This window comes from Mastigoproctus giganteus, chromosome 7, assembly GCF_048544385.1.
Source record: "Mastigoproctus giganteus isolate SK-2022 chromosome 7, ASM4854438v1, whole genome shotgun sequence".
NCBI classification, from domain to species: domain Eukaryota; kingdom Metazoa; phylum Arthropoda; class Arachnida; order Uropygi; family Thelyphonidae; genus Mastigoproctus; species Mastigoproctus giganteus.
Window position 1 is genome coordinate 100,422,494 of NC_143581.1, and position 18,977 is coordinate 100,441,470.

An 18,977-nucleotide genomic window follows, 5' to 3' on the forward strand; every position below is an offset into this window, starting at 1 on the left:
ACAGTACACAAGGTGTGGCCTGACCAATGCCTTATACAAGGGAATAATCACATCCCTATCCCTGCTAGAAAAATTCCTGTATATCATTGACAAGACACCATGGGCTACTCTTGCAGCTCGTCTGCACTGCTCAGAGAACTTCATATCTGCCTGCACAATTACCCCCAGGTCCTTTTCATTCTTTACCACTGTCAGTGTAGTACCACAGAGTTGATACGTTGATTACTGTTGATTACTGTGGGGTTACTGTTTCCCATATGTAGTACAGTAATACCCCGAAGTTACGCGATAGGTGGGTCCGACGAAAATCGCGTAAGTCGGGGTAGAACTTTGCATATAAATACATATAAATTTTACTTAATTGGGACCAAGGACTAACAAAAACACTAGTTTAGAAGAAAAATATTAATAAAATTGCAGTTCTTTATACACATTAATACAAAATATGTATTAAAAAAACAAATGACTTACGTTAAAAAGTTATTTCGATGTCGATGGCTTCATAAAATCTAACAAATTCGTCTGAAGACACAGCGCCTTCTTTTTTTCACGCAGAATTTCTTCGTAGCAAGCTAATAATTTTTTTATTCTTTGCTTTGTAGCTATAACGCGTTCTTCATTGGAGTCTATGTTTTCTAAAATTTTTAAGCCCTTTACAATTGAGCCCTTTTCAATTTTCAAACTGTCAAGTTTGCAATTGTCATGTGCGTTTTGCCGTTGCTTCATTTAGGCCTGTAGCACGTGCAATATCACATGGTCTTTCATTTCGCTCAAAGCGTTTCACAATTTCATATTTTTTCTCTATCGACAGAGGCGGACTGACCATAAGCCTTACCGGGGAAACCCCGGTGGGCCGGTGTGATTTTGGCCATAAACCATAAACCAGTATGAGGCCACTATAAATTTTCCCGGGTAAGAATTTTTGACCCAGTCCGCCTCTGTTTATCGATAATTGCTTTTCTTTTTCTCTCTGAATCTGCAGTGTCTTCACCAGGACGCTTCCTTTTCACCTTTTAATTAAGTATTTTACTCATTTTTAGGGAATAAAGCACAATTACAAAACGAGGAGGCACGCTTGATACGCATAAACAAAAAGCTGCGCGCATGTAACAACTGCATAAACAACACCATAAAGGCAGAGATACACTATTAACACCTCACATTTCTAGGGGTTACTATCATAAAACAATAAAAATCCAGTTGCGTTTCTGCTAGTGAAATCTGTTATAAACTGGTAGTAAACTCGATCTAATTGCATTTGCGATTATACCGTTAGCTGGAATTGTGTTGGTTTTTACGTTATTATGGTGAAATGTGTTTCCCCTTCACTGATATAAAAAACATAAAAGCAGCAAAGTTGAATTTTGTTCATCTTTCGCTCTCATTCTCCGCTGTCGCACCGTATATCGATAACATATGAAAAACGACCTTGAAGATAGTGGGTGGCAGGCCAAACGAAAAAATCAAGAACCGCGTAACTCCGAGTTCACGTAAGTCGGGGTATTACTGTACTTTACATTTGTCAATGTTAAACTTCATTTGCCACCTCTCAGCCCATCTGCTCAACCTTTCCAGATCCTGTTGCAGCAGCATAGCATCAGTAGTGTCCTTAACAACCCTGCCAACCTTTGTATCGTCTGCAAACCTAGACATTAAGCTTGATATACCATCATCAATATCATTTATAAATACAGAAAACAACAATGGACCCAACACTGAACCCTGAGGAACTCCACTAATAACATTAGTCCACGTTGAGCAGTGTCCATTGATTACCACTCTGTCTTCTGCCACTCAACCATCCCTTTATCCATAGCAGCAATTTGCCTCCAATGCCACACTGCTCCAATTTGTGCAGCAGTCTTCCATGTGCAACAGTATCAAAAGCCTTTCTAAGATCCAAATAAATAATATCAAAGTTATTCCCTGCATCCAGTTCTTTTCTGTACATCATAGTATCCAATCAAATTGGTCAGACAAGACCTACCCTTAACAAAACCATGCTGTGTCTGAGCTATAACTGAATTCTTGTCTAGATGATCCTGCAGTGCTTCTTTAACCAGTGCCTCCATTAATTTTCCTGGAACCGAAGTTAAACTAACAGGTCTATAATTACTTGTGTCAGCCTTTGATTCTCCTTTGTGAATTGGGGTTACATTTGCACATCTCCAGTCTATGGGTACCTCCCATGGGTCCAAAGAAGCTCTCATAATTATGGCTAGGGGTTTGCTTACTTCCTTTTCTGCCTCCTTTAATATAACTGGATAGATCCCATCCACCACGGGTGACCTTTTTATGTTTATCCTCAACAATTTCTCCTCCACTTTCCTGTCAGTTATTAGAAAATCATCTAGCTCACTGCCAATGTTTACCTTACCTATGACATTCCCCTTCCTGAATAACTCCTCATGTGTGAATGTAGATGCAAAATACTTGTTTAGATTGTTAGCCACCTGAGAAGGATCCTCAACTGTTGAACCATCAACATCCAGTGGACCAATCTGATTCATCCCTTTCCTTCTTGAGTTTAAATAGGTAAAGAATTCTTCTGTTTTTCTTTGCATCCTTTGCCAAGGATTTCTCATAATCTGCCTTTGCACTTATATCTATCATAGGCTACCATGTCATCCATTAATTTGTATGTATCCCATGCATTTTTCTTCTCTGCCATATGTCTCATTAGTTCATCTGACAACCATTTAGGCCTGAACCTTGAACAATATTTCTTGGTTGGTATGTAAAGCCTGGTAGCTACCAAGATTAGTTCCTTGAATGCTACCCATTTTGAATTTGCTGTTGGTAACATCATCAGTTGGTCCCACTGTATAGAATTTAAATACTGTCTCAGACCATCATAGTCACCTTTACGAAAGCAAAAACCCTTCCCTTTACCTCTGATGGTAGTTACCTCCTTGAGTAAATCCCACTTCAGCACACTGTGATCACTGCCACCTAGTGGTTCCTTTTTCTGCAGATTCTTAATGCATGAAGAATCACTACTGATAATCAGATCAAGAGTATTACTCCCTCTAGTTGCCTCCCGAACATGCTGGTGTAGAAAACAATCATCCAATAAATCCACAAAAGCCTTGCTAGTGTGTGAGTGACCAACCCACAAATTCCAGTCAATATCTGGGAAATTAAAATCACCCATTATAAGACTCTCTGATTTACTGGCCCATTCTATTTCCCTGTACAGTATCTTATTATACTCATCAGAGTCATTAGGCCTATAGCACACTCCTACTTTCAATTTTGATTTACCTATGCTTATGTCACACCAAACTGACTCGACACTGCCCTGTCCATCGATGTCAACTGGCTTCACTTCCTTGGATTTTATGTGTTTCTTAACTAATAGCATAACCCCCTCCTCCTTTCCTATCCTGTCTATCCTTTCTGTAGACGTACTCCCCAAATTCCAGTTCTGCATTCCTTATATCTGTGTGACACCACGTCTCTAATATCCCAACAATACCTGCCTTTGATGTTTTGAGCAATTCATCAAATTTATTTACTAAACTTCTAGCATTGGTGTACACGCAAGTATACATGCACCTGTTTCTATTCATAGCTACCCTAACACAACCCATGTGTTTACTTGTACCGCTATGACCTCCAGCAGTCTCTGAAATATCCTGCATCTTGTTTTTCAGGCTTCTGCTCATTCCAATAGAAGAATCTCTTTCACCTCTGCCAGTGGCTACTGTTAATCTATTAGTCTATGTCTCCCCCCAAGCTAGCAGTTTTCCAACCCACCTAACACTGCCTCGATAGCATCAGCAAATATTCTTGCACCCTTTCTATTTAAGTGTATCCCATCCCTGTAGAAGCAATCTTTCCTGTTAACAAGTACAGTCCAGGCTGAAAAAAATTCTACCCCTTGAGCCTTGCACAGTCTTTCAAGGGGCGAATTGATCGACAAGGCTCTCATCATATACTCCCTCCTATCGTGTCTGGGCAGAATTGCAGACACTTTCAAATTCAACCCTACTTCACGGCTTTTTTTCAACAGTGACCTGTACTTGTTAAGTAATTCCGCTGGTCTCCTACTCTTAATATCATTAGTGCCAACGTGTACAAATATCACCTTTTGTGCCCTTAAAAGATGATATCTGCTCTACAACGTCATCAATCTTTGCCCCTGGCAGACATACCCTGGTCCTGTTCCACCTATCCTTTTTACAAAGCATGTTCCCCGTTTCCCTGACAATAGAGTCACCAACAACTACTAGTTCCTGTGGGACCAGCACATTCTGCCTTGGGGGCTGTCTCTGTGTTGCAAGATGACCAAGTGCAAGCTGTGGCGTTGATGTGGGCAGCTGAGTGCTTGATGGGCCCCTCAATTTATTTCCTTCGAGGGCATCCACCCTGTCCTTCAAGCTCTCATATAGGCCCATAACAACGCTGAGTTGTCGCCTAATTTCCTTGCTCTCCTTGCATCGTGCACACACAAAGACATCCTCCATGGCAGTATCATGTCCCGTACCCGATTGCTCCGCAAACATCAAGCAAACAGTGCATCTTAAAAGGCTGTGATTCAGAGGGCAACTGCCCCCCTCAGTTCTCCCCTGAGCCACAGCACTCCCATTAGCTTGAGCCTTTTGCTTTGCTGCTCTGGTTTGAGTCATGATTTCGATTTACTGTCAATAAAATTACAATTTCAGAACAAAATTAAAACCTTAAACTTGTATCCTAACACAGTTATAACGCTATATTTATTTTTCAGTATCGAGTTATGTATTAATTATTTGTTACGTTTGTACTCTAAGTCATTATATATATATAGTTAAAAGTACAATTTAATTGAGAATGAAGTTTAACAAGATTAATAGATTTACTGATTAACTGACAATATTATATTATGCACTATACTATACAAAGCTAATGCTATTGAATTCCGGATATGTTGTATCGTGTTACAATGGCGGTAATTACGAACGGTAGTTCTACGGACTCTTAAGTATTGATTAACTTCCAAATCACGCTGTCTCAATTTAGAATAAACTAAGGATCCTGACTAGATCTATAGCTACTTACAGATAATAATTTGGTTAATAAATCGGCTAAATACGGTTAAAAACCTCTCGTCCAACTATTTACATGAAACTCACGTAAATAGTTGGGGCATAATTGGGGCAGCCACTTAATGGGGCCAAAATGCACTAGTCCCAACATGTCCCAAATAACCGGAATCACATGTACTTTAATAAGTTAACTTGGATTATACGCACATTTCCAGCAAACCAAGAAAATGTAAAATGACTCTTCTTGATTAATTACAAAAATGTTTACTACATAATGATTTTGTACTTAATGTTGTTTGAAACTAAATCCTCAATTTAAGAAACCTGTCATTCTAGAAATCTCATTGTCCCACCCTACTAACAGTGAAACATATCCTCCTCGAATGTCCCCAAAATCAGGCTGCTTGTTTGACAAATTTTAATACTGCTTTAACACAAAACAATCCATTAGAGATGATTCACATTCTCAGCAATGATGTAAATCTGTCCGACTTATTTAATTTTTTCAAAAGAAACTCATTTATGTGAACTTATCTGACACATGAAAAAAAAAAAAAAAAAAAAAAAATTTCAATTGCGGAATTACCGTGACAGGCACAATTTGGCCTTAGTTGCCCTTGTGCCGATAAACTTCCATTAAAACCAACCAACTCTAGCAATCTTTGTAAAAGTCTGGAAAATTTGCTCTGATTATTAATAGCATTTTATTCCTATATATATATATTATTTTTGTAATCAAAAATTAGAAAATAATCAAAATAATCAAAAAAAAGTATCAAAGAGAGGTAACAGCGTACTTATCTATGGATTCTCTCATACCACTGAGGAGGGCTTTTCGAAACCAATCACAGCGAGATGCAATGATCACACAATGAGCTTTTATAATATGGGATTCAATTTCTTCTTCTGGAGTGGAATGATTTACAGGCTGGCCTTGAGTATGATCAATCACAATATCTGTAACATCTGCAAATAAAAAACAATAGTTAAAAATAGAAAAAAACTCCTTCTGTATGCAAATTAGCTTTCCAGGGAAATCCAAGTTCAGTTACAAGTGATAGATAAAATGAGCAAATTACAACTGAATAGATAAAATGAGCTGTGTGTTTGCCCTTCAAGGAAGGATAAAGTAAATGTGCTTATCTATTCATTCAAGTAGTACACTTACTAGGAGGTAAGTATCAAATGTTAATTTCTTTAATTTGATGCCCTTTTAAACACATCTAGCAATGTAATATATGTCTGTAAACTAGAAGATGTACACTACTGGACATGTCAGTGCATAAAATAAAGTCAAAGAGGGGAACCATACACACTTCTGCATAAGATTAACTAAAACCGCTCCTTTCAGCAAGAAACTAGAATCAAAATGGGTTCCAACCATATAGTTACTCTGATGATATTGAAAATAGTAAGCAAATGATAAATTGAAACTACTCTGAGTTAATCTCAAACGAAGCTTCAAATTAAGTAAATGCAAAGAAAAGGAAATGAATTACTTCAGAATTACTAATTAAAAATAACCTAGATTCCTAATAAATGAATTATTAGGAATCTAGGTTATTTGGTCTCTTTATCTCTATGTACAGACCAATTTATGATATTGAACCAAATGCCATCACCAAGGAATATGGTTCCATATCATTATGTTCTCATAGGGGCTTTGAGGTAAAAAAGATTCATATTATCAGGATTTTTTTTTTTCTCCCCAATGACCAAGCTCAAGACATAACTGCAATCAGAAGAGAAAGATAGTATGAACCAGAGCTGTAATGCACAATACGTTCTACGTTGGTATCAATATTTGTAAAATAATAAGAAGTTTACCTCAATGTAGTACGTAGAACACTTCCGTATGATACCCTCCAGAAATGAAAAAATCTAAAAACTTACATTAGAGTAACAAATAGTTTAAAAAATAATTAAAACTCAATTTAACACAATTAAAAATAATAAAATTAATTAAAAGAATTTAACGAAAAAAACTGCGAGGAAGGAAAATCGTTTTGCAATTTTTTTGTTAAATTCTTTGCCATGGTGGAGACTTGGTGGAGAGGGGGGGGGGGGTGAATCACTTTGTCCATTAGTGGATTAATTTTGGATGATTATCAGTGATTTTTAGGTATAGCATAGTAATAGAAATCATACAATGTAAGATTTCTATTGCTAAATACAATATGCATTTTTCAAATTAATTAAATCATATTTAATGAAGAGCACTTTAACACATAAAACCTGCACTCACCTCGTGATCTGTTTAGTTGCATGAATTATATGGGAAAGCCTCAGATTAAAGAGTAAAATCATAAGTTAAAAATCTTGGGTTAAAATTAAAAATTAAAGTTGAACTCAGAGGAGGGAGAGGTGCACCGCGTCATCTTCTAGTTGTCAGTTTTAAAACGTAAAACTATAAAGTTATGAATTAATGAGATTAAGGCGAATAGATTGGCACTAAGGAAATGAAAGATAGAGAATCGGCGTAAACTTTAAGTACCCGAAATGTTTACGATCTCCGATAATTGATTTGTTAGCCTCTACATCTGTTATGCCGATGACATTCTATTAACTGGAGACAAAATTACCATTGACAATCTCTTTATTAAGTTTAATTCCATACAGCCCAAATTAAAATATACCCTGGAATTAGAACTGAATAACACAATTAATTTCCTTATATAAAAACCTTATAAAATTTTCTTATATATATAACTTAACCATATATAAAATGGGCAATAGACTAGGTAAAAAAATCTACAGGAAAAAAGAAACACAGGCCCCTTTGTATAAAAAAATCCATTCTTTATAATCAAGTCTTTAATGCCTTAAAATATTGCCATTTACAAGATGATTTGGCTTTTGAGTCAAAAGCCCTCACAGAAAGGTTTACAGCTAGGAAATATCCAGTCAAATTAATTCAACTAACTATTCTAGCAGTCCAGGATAACATTCATAACCCTAACAACCCTGTTATAAAAAAGCCTAACGTTTCGAATACCCATGTTGTCTCCCTTACCATTGGCAAGTCGACAGACGTTTACGCCAAGTTTTCACTAACGCAAACATTTCTTTAATTTTCTCCACTTATAACAAATTAGGAACTCCATTTATCAAATACAAAGAAAGCCACATATATGACATGGGAGACATTAATAATATAGTTTATCTAATCAATTGCCAGTCAGATTGCAATGAGTGTTACATCAGGAATACTACCAACAAATTTCGATCATCCACTACTGCAAATACATGCGCATACTACCACGTTAATAGTTTCCAAATATGTCGAGGAAACACTAAACTCTCTCAGCCATAACCCCTCAGTTGATGCTGCAATTACCGTTATTAAATTAAATTCAAGCTACAAGCCCCTTCAATACGAAACTCTCATAACAGAATGTGCCGGATTAACACCAACCTTGACGTCCTCAACACCAAACTTCCGGCTTCCCTTTCCCCAATTTGGAATCTTGCATGCATTAAATTAAGTGTTCAGCAAAAAATTTCGGGTACTTAAAGTTTATGCCGATTCTCTATCCATTTTCTTAGTTCCAACTGAAGTTGTTTTTAATGAAAGTCCATCGTTCACGACTATTGGCCTTATTCTCATTTAATCATACTTTAGTTTTACGTTTTATAGCTGACAACTAGAGGATGATGCGGTGCACCTCTCTCTCCTCTGAGTTCAAGTTTAATTTTTACCCAAGATTTTTAACTTATATTCTTAGTCTGCAATCTGAGGCCTTCCCATAGGCCCCTTTTTTATATAATTCATGCAACTAAATGGATCATGAGGTGAGTGCCAGTTTTATTTAAGCCTTGACTAAATGCCTATTTTCAGTCTTAACCTTCGACATTTTAAGCTCTTGCTATTTTTAATTATAGTTTCATTTAATGTGAACTCCAGATGGAAAACCTAGATTAATTATAAGGTAGGATACATGAAACTGATGGGTTATATGTATCTGTCTTTTTACTGTCTTTTTTTTAGGCCATGATTTAAAATAAAATGCATATACATATTTTACACACAGTGCAGGCTGCAATTTGTTGTTCAAAGCAAAACAGTAAGAAACTTTTAAAAAAAGACATTTATTTATAAAAAATCAAAGATAATAACATTTGATGTGCTTTTTTTTTTTAGAAACAATATAAGTATAAATCTAAAAACTGAAGTAATGAAAAGTTAATTTTACATATTCCAAAACCATTTCTTCCTTTTCATATTGATTAATTTTTGCTCCTTTTTTTTTTTTTTTTTTCCCCAAGATTTGAAAACAATAAGGAACTGATTGGTATACCCAATCTCCATACATTATAGAGAACAGAATTTTGAATATCATAATTTATGTAATGAATTGGATGGTTATAAAGGACAATTTTTAAATATATTAGAATGAATTAAGAAACTTTGTTTCAAATTCGAATAACAAATGGTATTAAATATGGAACACTTTTGTTCCATATTGCGCATTTTACATAAATCCATAAATGTCTGAAATCAAAATTTCAGTATCCATAATCAAAATTCTGGATTACAGGTTTTCTTTACGTCACCACAAATTCTTGCGTTTTACAGCAACCGTAGTGCTCATAACTGCCTAAAGGCCAGAGTTGCGAGAAATGCATACCCAGTTGAGGGATATCTGTACCTCCCCGGAAATCAGCAAGCTTAATTTGTTGAGGTAAGCTGGGGGATTAACACAAGAAGCGATGCCGCTATCCACAGGCTGTTATTGTATGCACTCCCATTGATTCATTTAGTTGCTGGTCCCAAGTAAGCATGACACCGGCATTCTACGTGAGAGTACCCTTAGATATTAAGCCTGATATAACTTCTTCAACATCATGAATAAATATTGAAAACAACAATTGGCCCAGCCATGAACCCTTGGGGGGCTCCACTAATAGCATTAGTACATGAAGAGCAGCAACAATTGAAAACTACTCTCTGTCTTCTCCAACCCTTTAATCATAGAACTAAGTTGCCCACAATGCCACATTGTTCCAGTTTGCAGCCGTCTTTTACATGCAACAGTATCAAAAGCTTTTCTGAAATCCAAGTACACGATATCAAAATTATTTTTTGCATCCAGTTCCTTCGTTACTGCATTATAATGCAATAATTAATACCAGAACTAACAGTTGTGAATCAGGCATCACAGTAGCTATCCCAAAGGTAAAATGCATTGATCCCACAGGATCTAATTGTTGTCAGTGGCTATACTGTCAGGAAAATGGGAAATACAGGCATACCTCGAATAACGAATAGGATGCGTTCCACGAAATTACTTCGTTAAGCGAAACTTCGTTTTCAGAGGTAAAAATACTATGGCCAGAATAGGGATACGTTCTTACGTAAAGAAAATGAAAAGCTTTTTTTTCGAACAAAGAAAAGTTTTATTAAATAAACAGTCAACTTACATACAAAGTGAAATCACATTTTAAAATATGAGTCTAAAGTTGATTGCTTATGCTTTTTTTCTCTTTCATTTAACAATTGCCTATACGGAGTTATTGCATTTAACACTGATCGCTTAACAATAAAACTTCTTCCTAAATCAGGATCATTTTCACTAAAAAAATTTAAAACGTTTACAATGTCATTTAATCACCTTTTTAAATCTTTGGTTGTTAACACTTTCGGCAGGAACTTCTTTAACTTCGTCTTCATTATCTTTGTCTTCGTTGCTAACAAGGTTTTCTAAATCTTCCACTGAAAAACCATCATCTTCTGCATTCAATAAATTTCTAACATCCTCTTCATCGACATTTTCGAAACCTATTGATTGAGCCATCTGGATAACTTCATTTCTAATTTTTTGGATGTTTTCTTCTTCTAGTACAACTTCTGGCCATCTTTTTCGCCAAACTCCATTTAAGCATTTCTTAGTGACTTCTTTCCAAGAGCTATCAATGTTTTCAATTGCGTTTTTAATGGTGTAGTTTTTCCAAAAAGTTTTAGCTGTCATTTCCTCTTTATCCTTTAGTTCAGTTAAATTGCTTAAGTTCGATGCAGATAATAAGCTTTAAATGATGCTGTTACTCCCTGATCCAATGGTTGAATCAGGGAAGTTGTGTTTGCTGGAAGAAACACAACTTTGACAGGAATGCATGTGTCCAACGTGTTAAGATCAGTAGAATGTCCCGGAGCATTGTCTAACAACAAAAGAGCTTTTTCTTCAAAGTTGTTTTTTTGACAATACCGTTTTACTTCAGGACAAAAGTGGTTAACAACCCAATCAGTAAATAACTCCTTGGTAACCCACGCTTTTCTATTTGCTTTCCATATTACAGGTAAATTCATTTTTATGTTACCTTTTAACGCCCTCGGATTTTCTGAATGGTAAACTCATAACAATTTTAATTTATAATCGCCAGAGGCATTTGATCCAAAGAGTAACATTAAACGGTCTTTGGCTGCTTTTTCTTCAATAGAAATGAAGCTTTTTGTTGGTAGCCGTTTCCAGAACAAACCGCTTTCGTCAACATTGAACACCAAATTTAGTGGAAAATTTTCATGTTCAGTTATTTCCTTTAGTTTTTCTGGAAACTTCTCCTGTTAATTTTACACTATGAATCCTGGCCCGTTTTTTAAATTTCTCGAACCAACCACGAGAAGCCCCAAAGGTTTCCGTAATTTCTTCAGTTTGTTTAGATTTGAGGTGATTAAACTGGAATATTTTTTTTAAGTTAAATGGGGCTTGAAATTGCGGACTTCGTTATATCGAAGCTTCGTTATAAGAGGTAACGTTAACCGAGGTATGCCTGTATATTGGGCAAGAAGGGTAAATGGAATTGGACCACAGTATCTTTTCTGGGGCAAAGGTAGATAAAGTAGAGCAGATATCATTTTTTTTAAGAGAAGGATTTTGAGGAATCTCGATGGTAAGAAAGCTCCAGGTCCTGATGGTATTTCTCCACTTGTTCTCAAAACCTGTGCTCCTGAACTTATTCCTATTCTTTGCTGCCTTTTTTCACTTTCTTATTCCAAAGGTGGTTTTCCTTCTGCTTGGAAATTTGCTTATATCCAGCCAGTTCTTAAAAAGGGTGACAAGTCCCTCCCATCCAATTATCGTCCCATTGCAATTAATTCTACTCTTTCTAAAGTAAAGGAGAAATCAATTAACTGCCAACTCAAACTACCTAGAAACCTTCCGCTTGATCAACAATCGTCAGTATGGATTCCATCAGTGTCGATTCACTGGTGATATTCTGGCTTATGTTACCCATTTATGGACTAATTCAATGGAAACGTTCGGTGAAACACAAGCAGTTGCTCTTGACATCTCAAAGGCTTTCAATCGTGTTTGGCATAAAGGTCTTCTAAACCAGCTTCCATCTTATGGTTTGCCAAATGTTTTTAGTAATTGGTTATCCAGTTTTCTCTCTGATCGCTCACTGAGGGTGATGGTAGATGGCTCTCTGTCTTCTAAATTCTCTACTAATGCTGGTGTTCCCCAAGGTTCAGTTCTTTCCTCCAATCTTTTCCTCTTGTAGTTTTGGCAATGATAGCACATTGCATTTCATTTTGCAAAACTTCGCCCTGCTCAATCAGCTTCAACGTCTGAAATATCCGCTACCAATTCCTGAAATGCCGATCCCCAGGTAATTCTCCAGTGGGACAAAGACAACTTAGTTGATTTCAATCCTTCTAAAACTTTGTCTTATATCTCACAAAAAGGATTCTTCTGCTCCTATGCTTATCTTTGGTGACACTCCAATTTCTATGCAAGTTGATATATCTCTTTTGGGGATTACCCTGACTTCTAATCTCTCTTGGCACAAGCACATTACAAATATTGCTTCCTCTGCATCTAAAAAACTTGGTTTTCTCTTTCCCTCTCGGCATTACTTTTCTTCCAAATAGCTGTTCACTCTGTACAAATCGCAAAAACGCCGTACCATGGAATATTGTTCCCACATCTGGGGTGGTGCCCCAAAACCTCTCTCAGGATATTAGATTCCATTCTGAAGAGGGCAGTTAGGTTAATTAACAACTTCTCTCTAACAGAGTTTCTCTACTCTCCATCTCATAGACGTACTGTTTCTGCTGCATGCCTTTTCTACTGATACTTCCATCGGCACTGTTCTTCTGAATTGGCTTCTATAATTCCTGCTCTCTCTCTTTCAAAACAGTCCGAACACACGAGGCCACCAGCCAACATCCATTTACTGTCCAACTTCAAACTCACAGAACCAACTTTTCATCTTCCTTCATTCAACTGCTGTTTTCTGTAACAACCTTCCATCATATGTATTTCCTGAAAAGTACAGTCTACAGAAGTTCAAGTCTAATGTCAACAAATATCTTATTTCATCTTCTCAACCTCCAATCGAAGCATGGTACTAAGTACTATAGGTTCTAATACCTCTTGTGTTTGGGGTTCACATAAAAAAAAAGAAAAGTTAAGGGGAAACTTGTTTGCACAATCTGTGTAGTTATGACAAAAAAAAAAAAAAAAGAGTAGCTATGAGGCAGTAACAAAAGAATTGGATCCAAAATTTTTAAATTATATAAATAGATTAAAGTAAACTTTGAGGCACTGTTTCCAATGAGAGATTGCTATAGAAATTGGAGTAGTGTGCCCTCAAGCACACGTCATTCCTTGGAATAAACAGATGGGCTCAGGGGCAGAAGACGGGGGTTGTTATTAGAGTTTATCACTTTTTCTTGTATTCCTCTCCCCCTCCACAAACACAAAAGTGGCTGAGATATAGCATGTGCTAAGGCCATGGCATAAAAAGTTTACGAGAACAAACGTTTTTAGTGACTTTTTAGAGATATTGCACCGTCAAAAATACAGAAGTATAAATTAAAGGCAGCACAAAAACTAAAAATAAATTCTTGATTTTATACATATTTGTAATTTAATAATTTTTAAAAATATTTGACACATGGTCATTGTCTCGTAAAATCTGACTGAATGCATAAGGACCAGTCAAATGGGTGAAAGTTATTTATTTATTTTTTTTTGGTAGTTGTTGGCGCATAGGCTTCTGTGGCCATAATGCACCTCCCAAGGTTTTTGCAGTACTTTGATCCAAGCCCGAGGCAGGAATCGAACCCGCGACCTTTGGGTTGCCAGGCAGGCACTTTACCCACCCAGCTAGCCCGGTCGGCGGGTGAAAGTTATAAAACATATTTCATGCACTAGTAAAACTGGCACAGTCATTTATATATGTGTTACAGTTAAAACGGTATCACACAACTCACACATAGGAGGGTTATCAGCCCTCAGCAGCAAAGAACTTATAAGAGATGACTATATCCTATGAACAGTTAAGAAAGTATGGCATCCTCTTAGAATTCCTGCCCAGATTACACTGATGTTTTAATTAAAACATGGCAGTCTAGTTATAGCTTTATTTGATATCTATCCATTTCATGAATCTTCCCATTAGGAGTATATCTTGTGTATTACTTGCCTACAGTCTGTATAGCAGACTACCATGGTGAGATTATTCATAAAGATTACTCATTTGGCTTCAATATTGGCCAAATCTTTTTTCCCTAATCCAGACATGGGTAGGATTCCAGGAGAAGACAACGTTGAATTGATATATTGATATGCACCACACATGCACACATGCACGCAGAGGATAGACAGAGAGAGGAGATCTGCTAAATCCAAGACAGGTCTGGATGAAACTGTGCAATTGTGACATCCAATAAGAGTGATCACATGCTTACATTGCCAGGGAACATAGAAACAATTACCACTCTGCCACCAGCCTAACTCCTGTCCCTCAGTTAGGTGGATAAGTGCTTCTCATTGACATGGTTGACCCTTACAGGCAACCCATTAGCAGATTGATCTTGTCAAAACCAGAGCAAAGTGGTGTGCCAGAGCTAGGACATTCAGCCACCAGATCCCAACCTCACTTCTGCATTTCCACAGGTGGCAGCACAGGGCAAACATATCTGATTTCTATGGTGTTAGCAGCCTGGAACCTAAGCTCTGGGCATTGGACCCCAGAGATGCTAATCTCAAAGAACACCAGCATCTCTGGGAAGTACCCTCAATCACATACTGGTGCCCACATCAACGGGGGACTCTTCTGGGACTAATGTTATTGCTGTAATAACTAAAGCTTCGGCTTGCTGGGATTGTTACTGTTTTTAATATTTTTTTACTTATACTGATGAAAGCATCAAGCTTAATGTCTATGTTTGCAAATTACACAAAAGTTGGTAGAATGATTAATGAAAGGAACCATGATATAATAATGCAGCCAAGATTTAGGCACATATTCTAAGAATTGAGGTTTCATGTGAATCAGTAATCCGAAAATAACATATCATTTTTGTGGTTCCACACTCAAGGAGGTGAAGAATGAAAACTTCCTGTTTCCTATACAGTCTAACATGAAGTTCTCTGAGCAATGGAGAAAAGCTTCTGGAACAGCTCACGGGTTTTGTCAGTGATACTTATGAATATCTACAGTAGGGACAAGGAAGTAATTATTCCACGGTATACACCAATGAGTTACCGGCCCTGCCACATGGAGGCAGAAGCGTGCCAATCAGTGACCAAGCAATCAGAAGAATAGGAGAGCAGTAACGTTGTGAGCAGAGCAGGGGTTTATAAAAACAATAGCAAATCACACTAAGAGATCACTTGAGAACTGTTTGGCACTTGGGGCCTTTTTGTTTTGAAAAGCTCTGGAAACTTTTTATTTTAGATTAATTCACTATATTTTAATTTGTTTTATTGATTTTATGTAATTTTATCTTGGATATACAACGACATTAACTAGCAGTTTAGTTATATCGATTTTTTTGGTTGTTATTATGATTCTTTATATTTTACTCTAATGTAATCTTGGTGTATGTGATACTCAGATGCAATGGATATTCCCCCAATGCAAGAGGCATTTTTGCTTTCCACGACGCCAGGAGCAAGTTTGTCCCAACAATCAATTACATTGCTTTTAAAAGTAAGTTTTGCACATTTGACCTATAACTATTTTTAGGGTCCACAGTCTAACGAAGGATCCTTATAATGTCACTCCATTGTTTGTCTGTCTGTCTGTCCGTCCGTCCAACTGTCACAGCACCACTGAACCAACTGACTTGAAATTTTGCATGGGTTTGCATGTGGGCCAACATAAAGCCATATTGATCGTTGTTGACAAAATTTGTCTGAGAATCATCATCATCAGCCATTTTCAAATCACTATAGGATGAAGGCCTCTCCAGCAACATTCCAGCTCCTTCTGTTTTGAGCACTGGCCACCCACAAACTCATGAATTTCATCTATCCATCTCCGCCTTTGTCTTCCAGGTTTTCTTCTAGCTCCTCTTGGGTACCATTCTGTTATTTTCTTAGTCCATCTGTCATCATGTCTTCAGGCTATGTGTCCTGCCCAAGACCATTTTAGTTCTTTAGTTTTGATAACAACGTCCTTTACTTGAGTTTGCTGCCTAATCCATGTGTTTTTCTTCTTATCTAACAGTCTGATTCTCAATATAATTCGTTCCATTCTTCGCTGTGTAGTTCTTAGCTTCTCTTCCATTCTTTTGGTGAGTGCCCAAGTTTCACTTCCATAAGTCATGGTGGGGAGTATACATTGGTTCATTAATTTACGTTTCAGACAAACTGGGATATTGCTCTTCAGTATGTGACTATATTTCCTGAATGCTATCCATCCAAAATTTATTCTTCTCTTGACTTCCAGCCATTTATCATTATTACAGCTAATAACTTGTCCCAGATAAGTATATGACTCCACCTTTTCAATTACTGCTCCTTCAATCATTATTTCCTTTTCTGTGGCATACTTGTTCATCATTACTTTTCTTTTAACCATATTCATCTTTAGTCCAAAATCCTTACTAACTGTGCACAACTGATTAATAAGATTTTCCTCTAATTCTTTGGGATCGTGGCTTATGACCACAATGTCATCTGCAAATCGTAAATGGTTTAGGTACTCTCCGTTCACATTGACTCCTTTCTGTGACCAGTCTAATCTTCTGAAAGCTTCCTGATGGGCAGCAGTAAACATCTTCGGAGATATTGTGTCTCCTTGTCGAACTCCTTTCTCGATTTTAAATTTTCTACTGTCTTTGTCTAGTCTAATAAAGGAGGTAGCACTCTCATATATTTTCTTCAAAATCATAATATATGGGGTATCTATGCTTTGTCTTTCCAGTGCCCGAAACATGCGGTATGGAGTCAAATGCCCTTTCATAATCCACAAATGCCAGGCATAATGGTGTTTATATTCATTTGCTTTCTCCATTAGCTGAGATATTATGCGAAGGTAATCCAATATTTGAGAATCCTGTCCTAAAGCCAGCTTGCTCTTTCGGTTGATTCTCATCAAGTATTCTTTCTGATCTGTTAGTAATGACCCTTGTGAACAACTTGTAGATGTGGGATAACAAGCTAATTGGTCTATAATTTCCAATTTCTGATTTCTCTTCTTTCTTATGCAGCAAAACTATGATTGCATTATTCCACTGCTTAGGCGTCACACCTTTTCTAATGCACTTTGTGAAGAGCCTTGCAAGTTTTTGTGTTATGTCTCTTCCTCCCAATTTTATCAACTCTACAGTAACTTCATCTTCCCCCAGGGCTTTCTGATTCTTCATTTTCTTCAATGCATGTTCTACCTGATCAGCAAGAATATCGGGTATGTCGTATATGTTGCTAACTTGCAATCCATCTTCCCCACTGCTGGCATCATTCCCTCGCTCCTTGTATAATTCTCTATAGTAGTCTTCTGCTATTTGAATTTTGCCTTCTCTGCTGTTTATAAGTACACCATTGCTATTCTTCAGTTTCAGTATCATTTACCTTTCTGTATTACTGCTCCTGGCTGCTGATTTAAATCCTTTGTTTTCCCTTAATGCTTGTTCTACTTTTCTTGTGTTAAATCTTCTTATGTCCTCTCTGAGTCTCTTTCTAATGGCTTTGCATAACTCAGTATACTCAATTTTTTCCTTGTTAGTGTTTATCTTGCTCTTCATTTTTCGCCTTCAGTTCATCATAGAAAGTGTTTCTTGACTAATTTTTTCTTCTTTGGATTTCTTTTTCCCTATAGGTTTCTTGGGCTTTATCACTTTCAGAAAGTTGTAATATTCCTCGCCGATATCTTGGTCCTGGGCAGTCTGCAGAAGCTCAAACTTGTTCTTAAGTTCCAGTACATACTGCTTTTTCTCCTCTTCTGTTATCTCAAAGACATTTGTATTATTTACTCGACTCAGTTTTTTCCTTTCCTACATCCATATCAAGTATACATCTTACCATTCTGTGATCACTTCCAACATTTACCTTATTCAGGACGGTAACATCATTCACAATATATCTTCTGTTAGTGAGGATGAAGTCAATTTCATTAGTTGTTAATCCATTTTGACCCTTCCATGTCCACTTTCTTTTCACCCTTTTCTTGAAAAAATGTTCATTACTGACAATCCTTGAGATTCTGCAAATTCCACAAGTCTTTCACCTGTTTCATTTCTTTCACCAATTCCAAAATTTCCTATAGTTCCCCTTTCTGTGCTGTTTTGTCTTTTTCCAACCTTAGCATTGAAGTCCCCCCCCATAATAATAGTATAGTGGGTTTTCTGCTCATCTAGAAGACTCTCAATTTCGGTGTACATTTCTTCAACCACTTCATCACGGCTCGATGTTGGTGCATAAATCATTATAACCTTTAGCTTGTACCTCTTAGAAATCTTGAGTATTAGTCTTGACACCCTTGGTGATGTACTTTTGAATTCCAAAATGTTGTTTTTTTAAATCTTTATGGACCAGAAACCCAACTCCACCTTCACTCCTTTCACTGTTTCCATTGGTGTACAGTAGATTTCCACTTGATAAACGTATAAGTGATTCATTTCTTCTTCTTGTTTCAGCCAAACCGATGATATTCCAATTCACATTTTCTAATTCCTTTTCCAGCTCTAATATCTTGTCTTCACCGATGAGTGATCTTACG

General features: G+C 36.9%; 1 protein-coding gene across 1 annotated transcript in view; it reads right to left on the reverse strand.

Moving 5' to 3' along the window:
- LOC150083109 (uncharacterized) overlaps window positions 1–18,977 on the reverse strand; it is a 773,496-nt gene that overhangs the window by 107,027 nt on the left and 647,492 nt on the right. Inside the window, exon 16 of the mRNA XM_090378391.1 lies at window positions 5,825–5,993. Within this exon, the coding sequence (XP_090234517.1) occupies window positions 5,825–5,993 (169 nt within the window). The remainder of the gene's footprint in view (window positions 1–5,824; window positions 5,994–18,977) is intronic.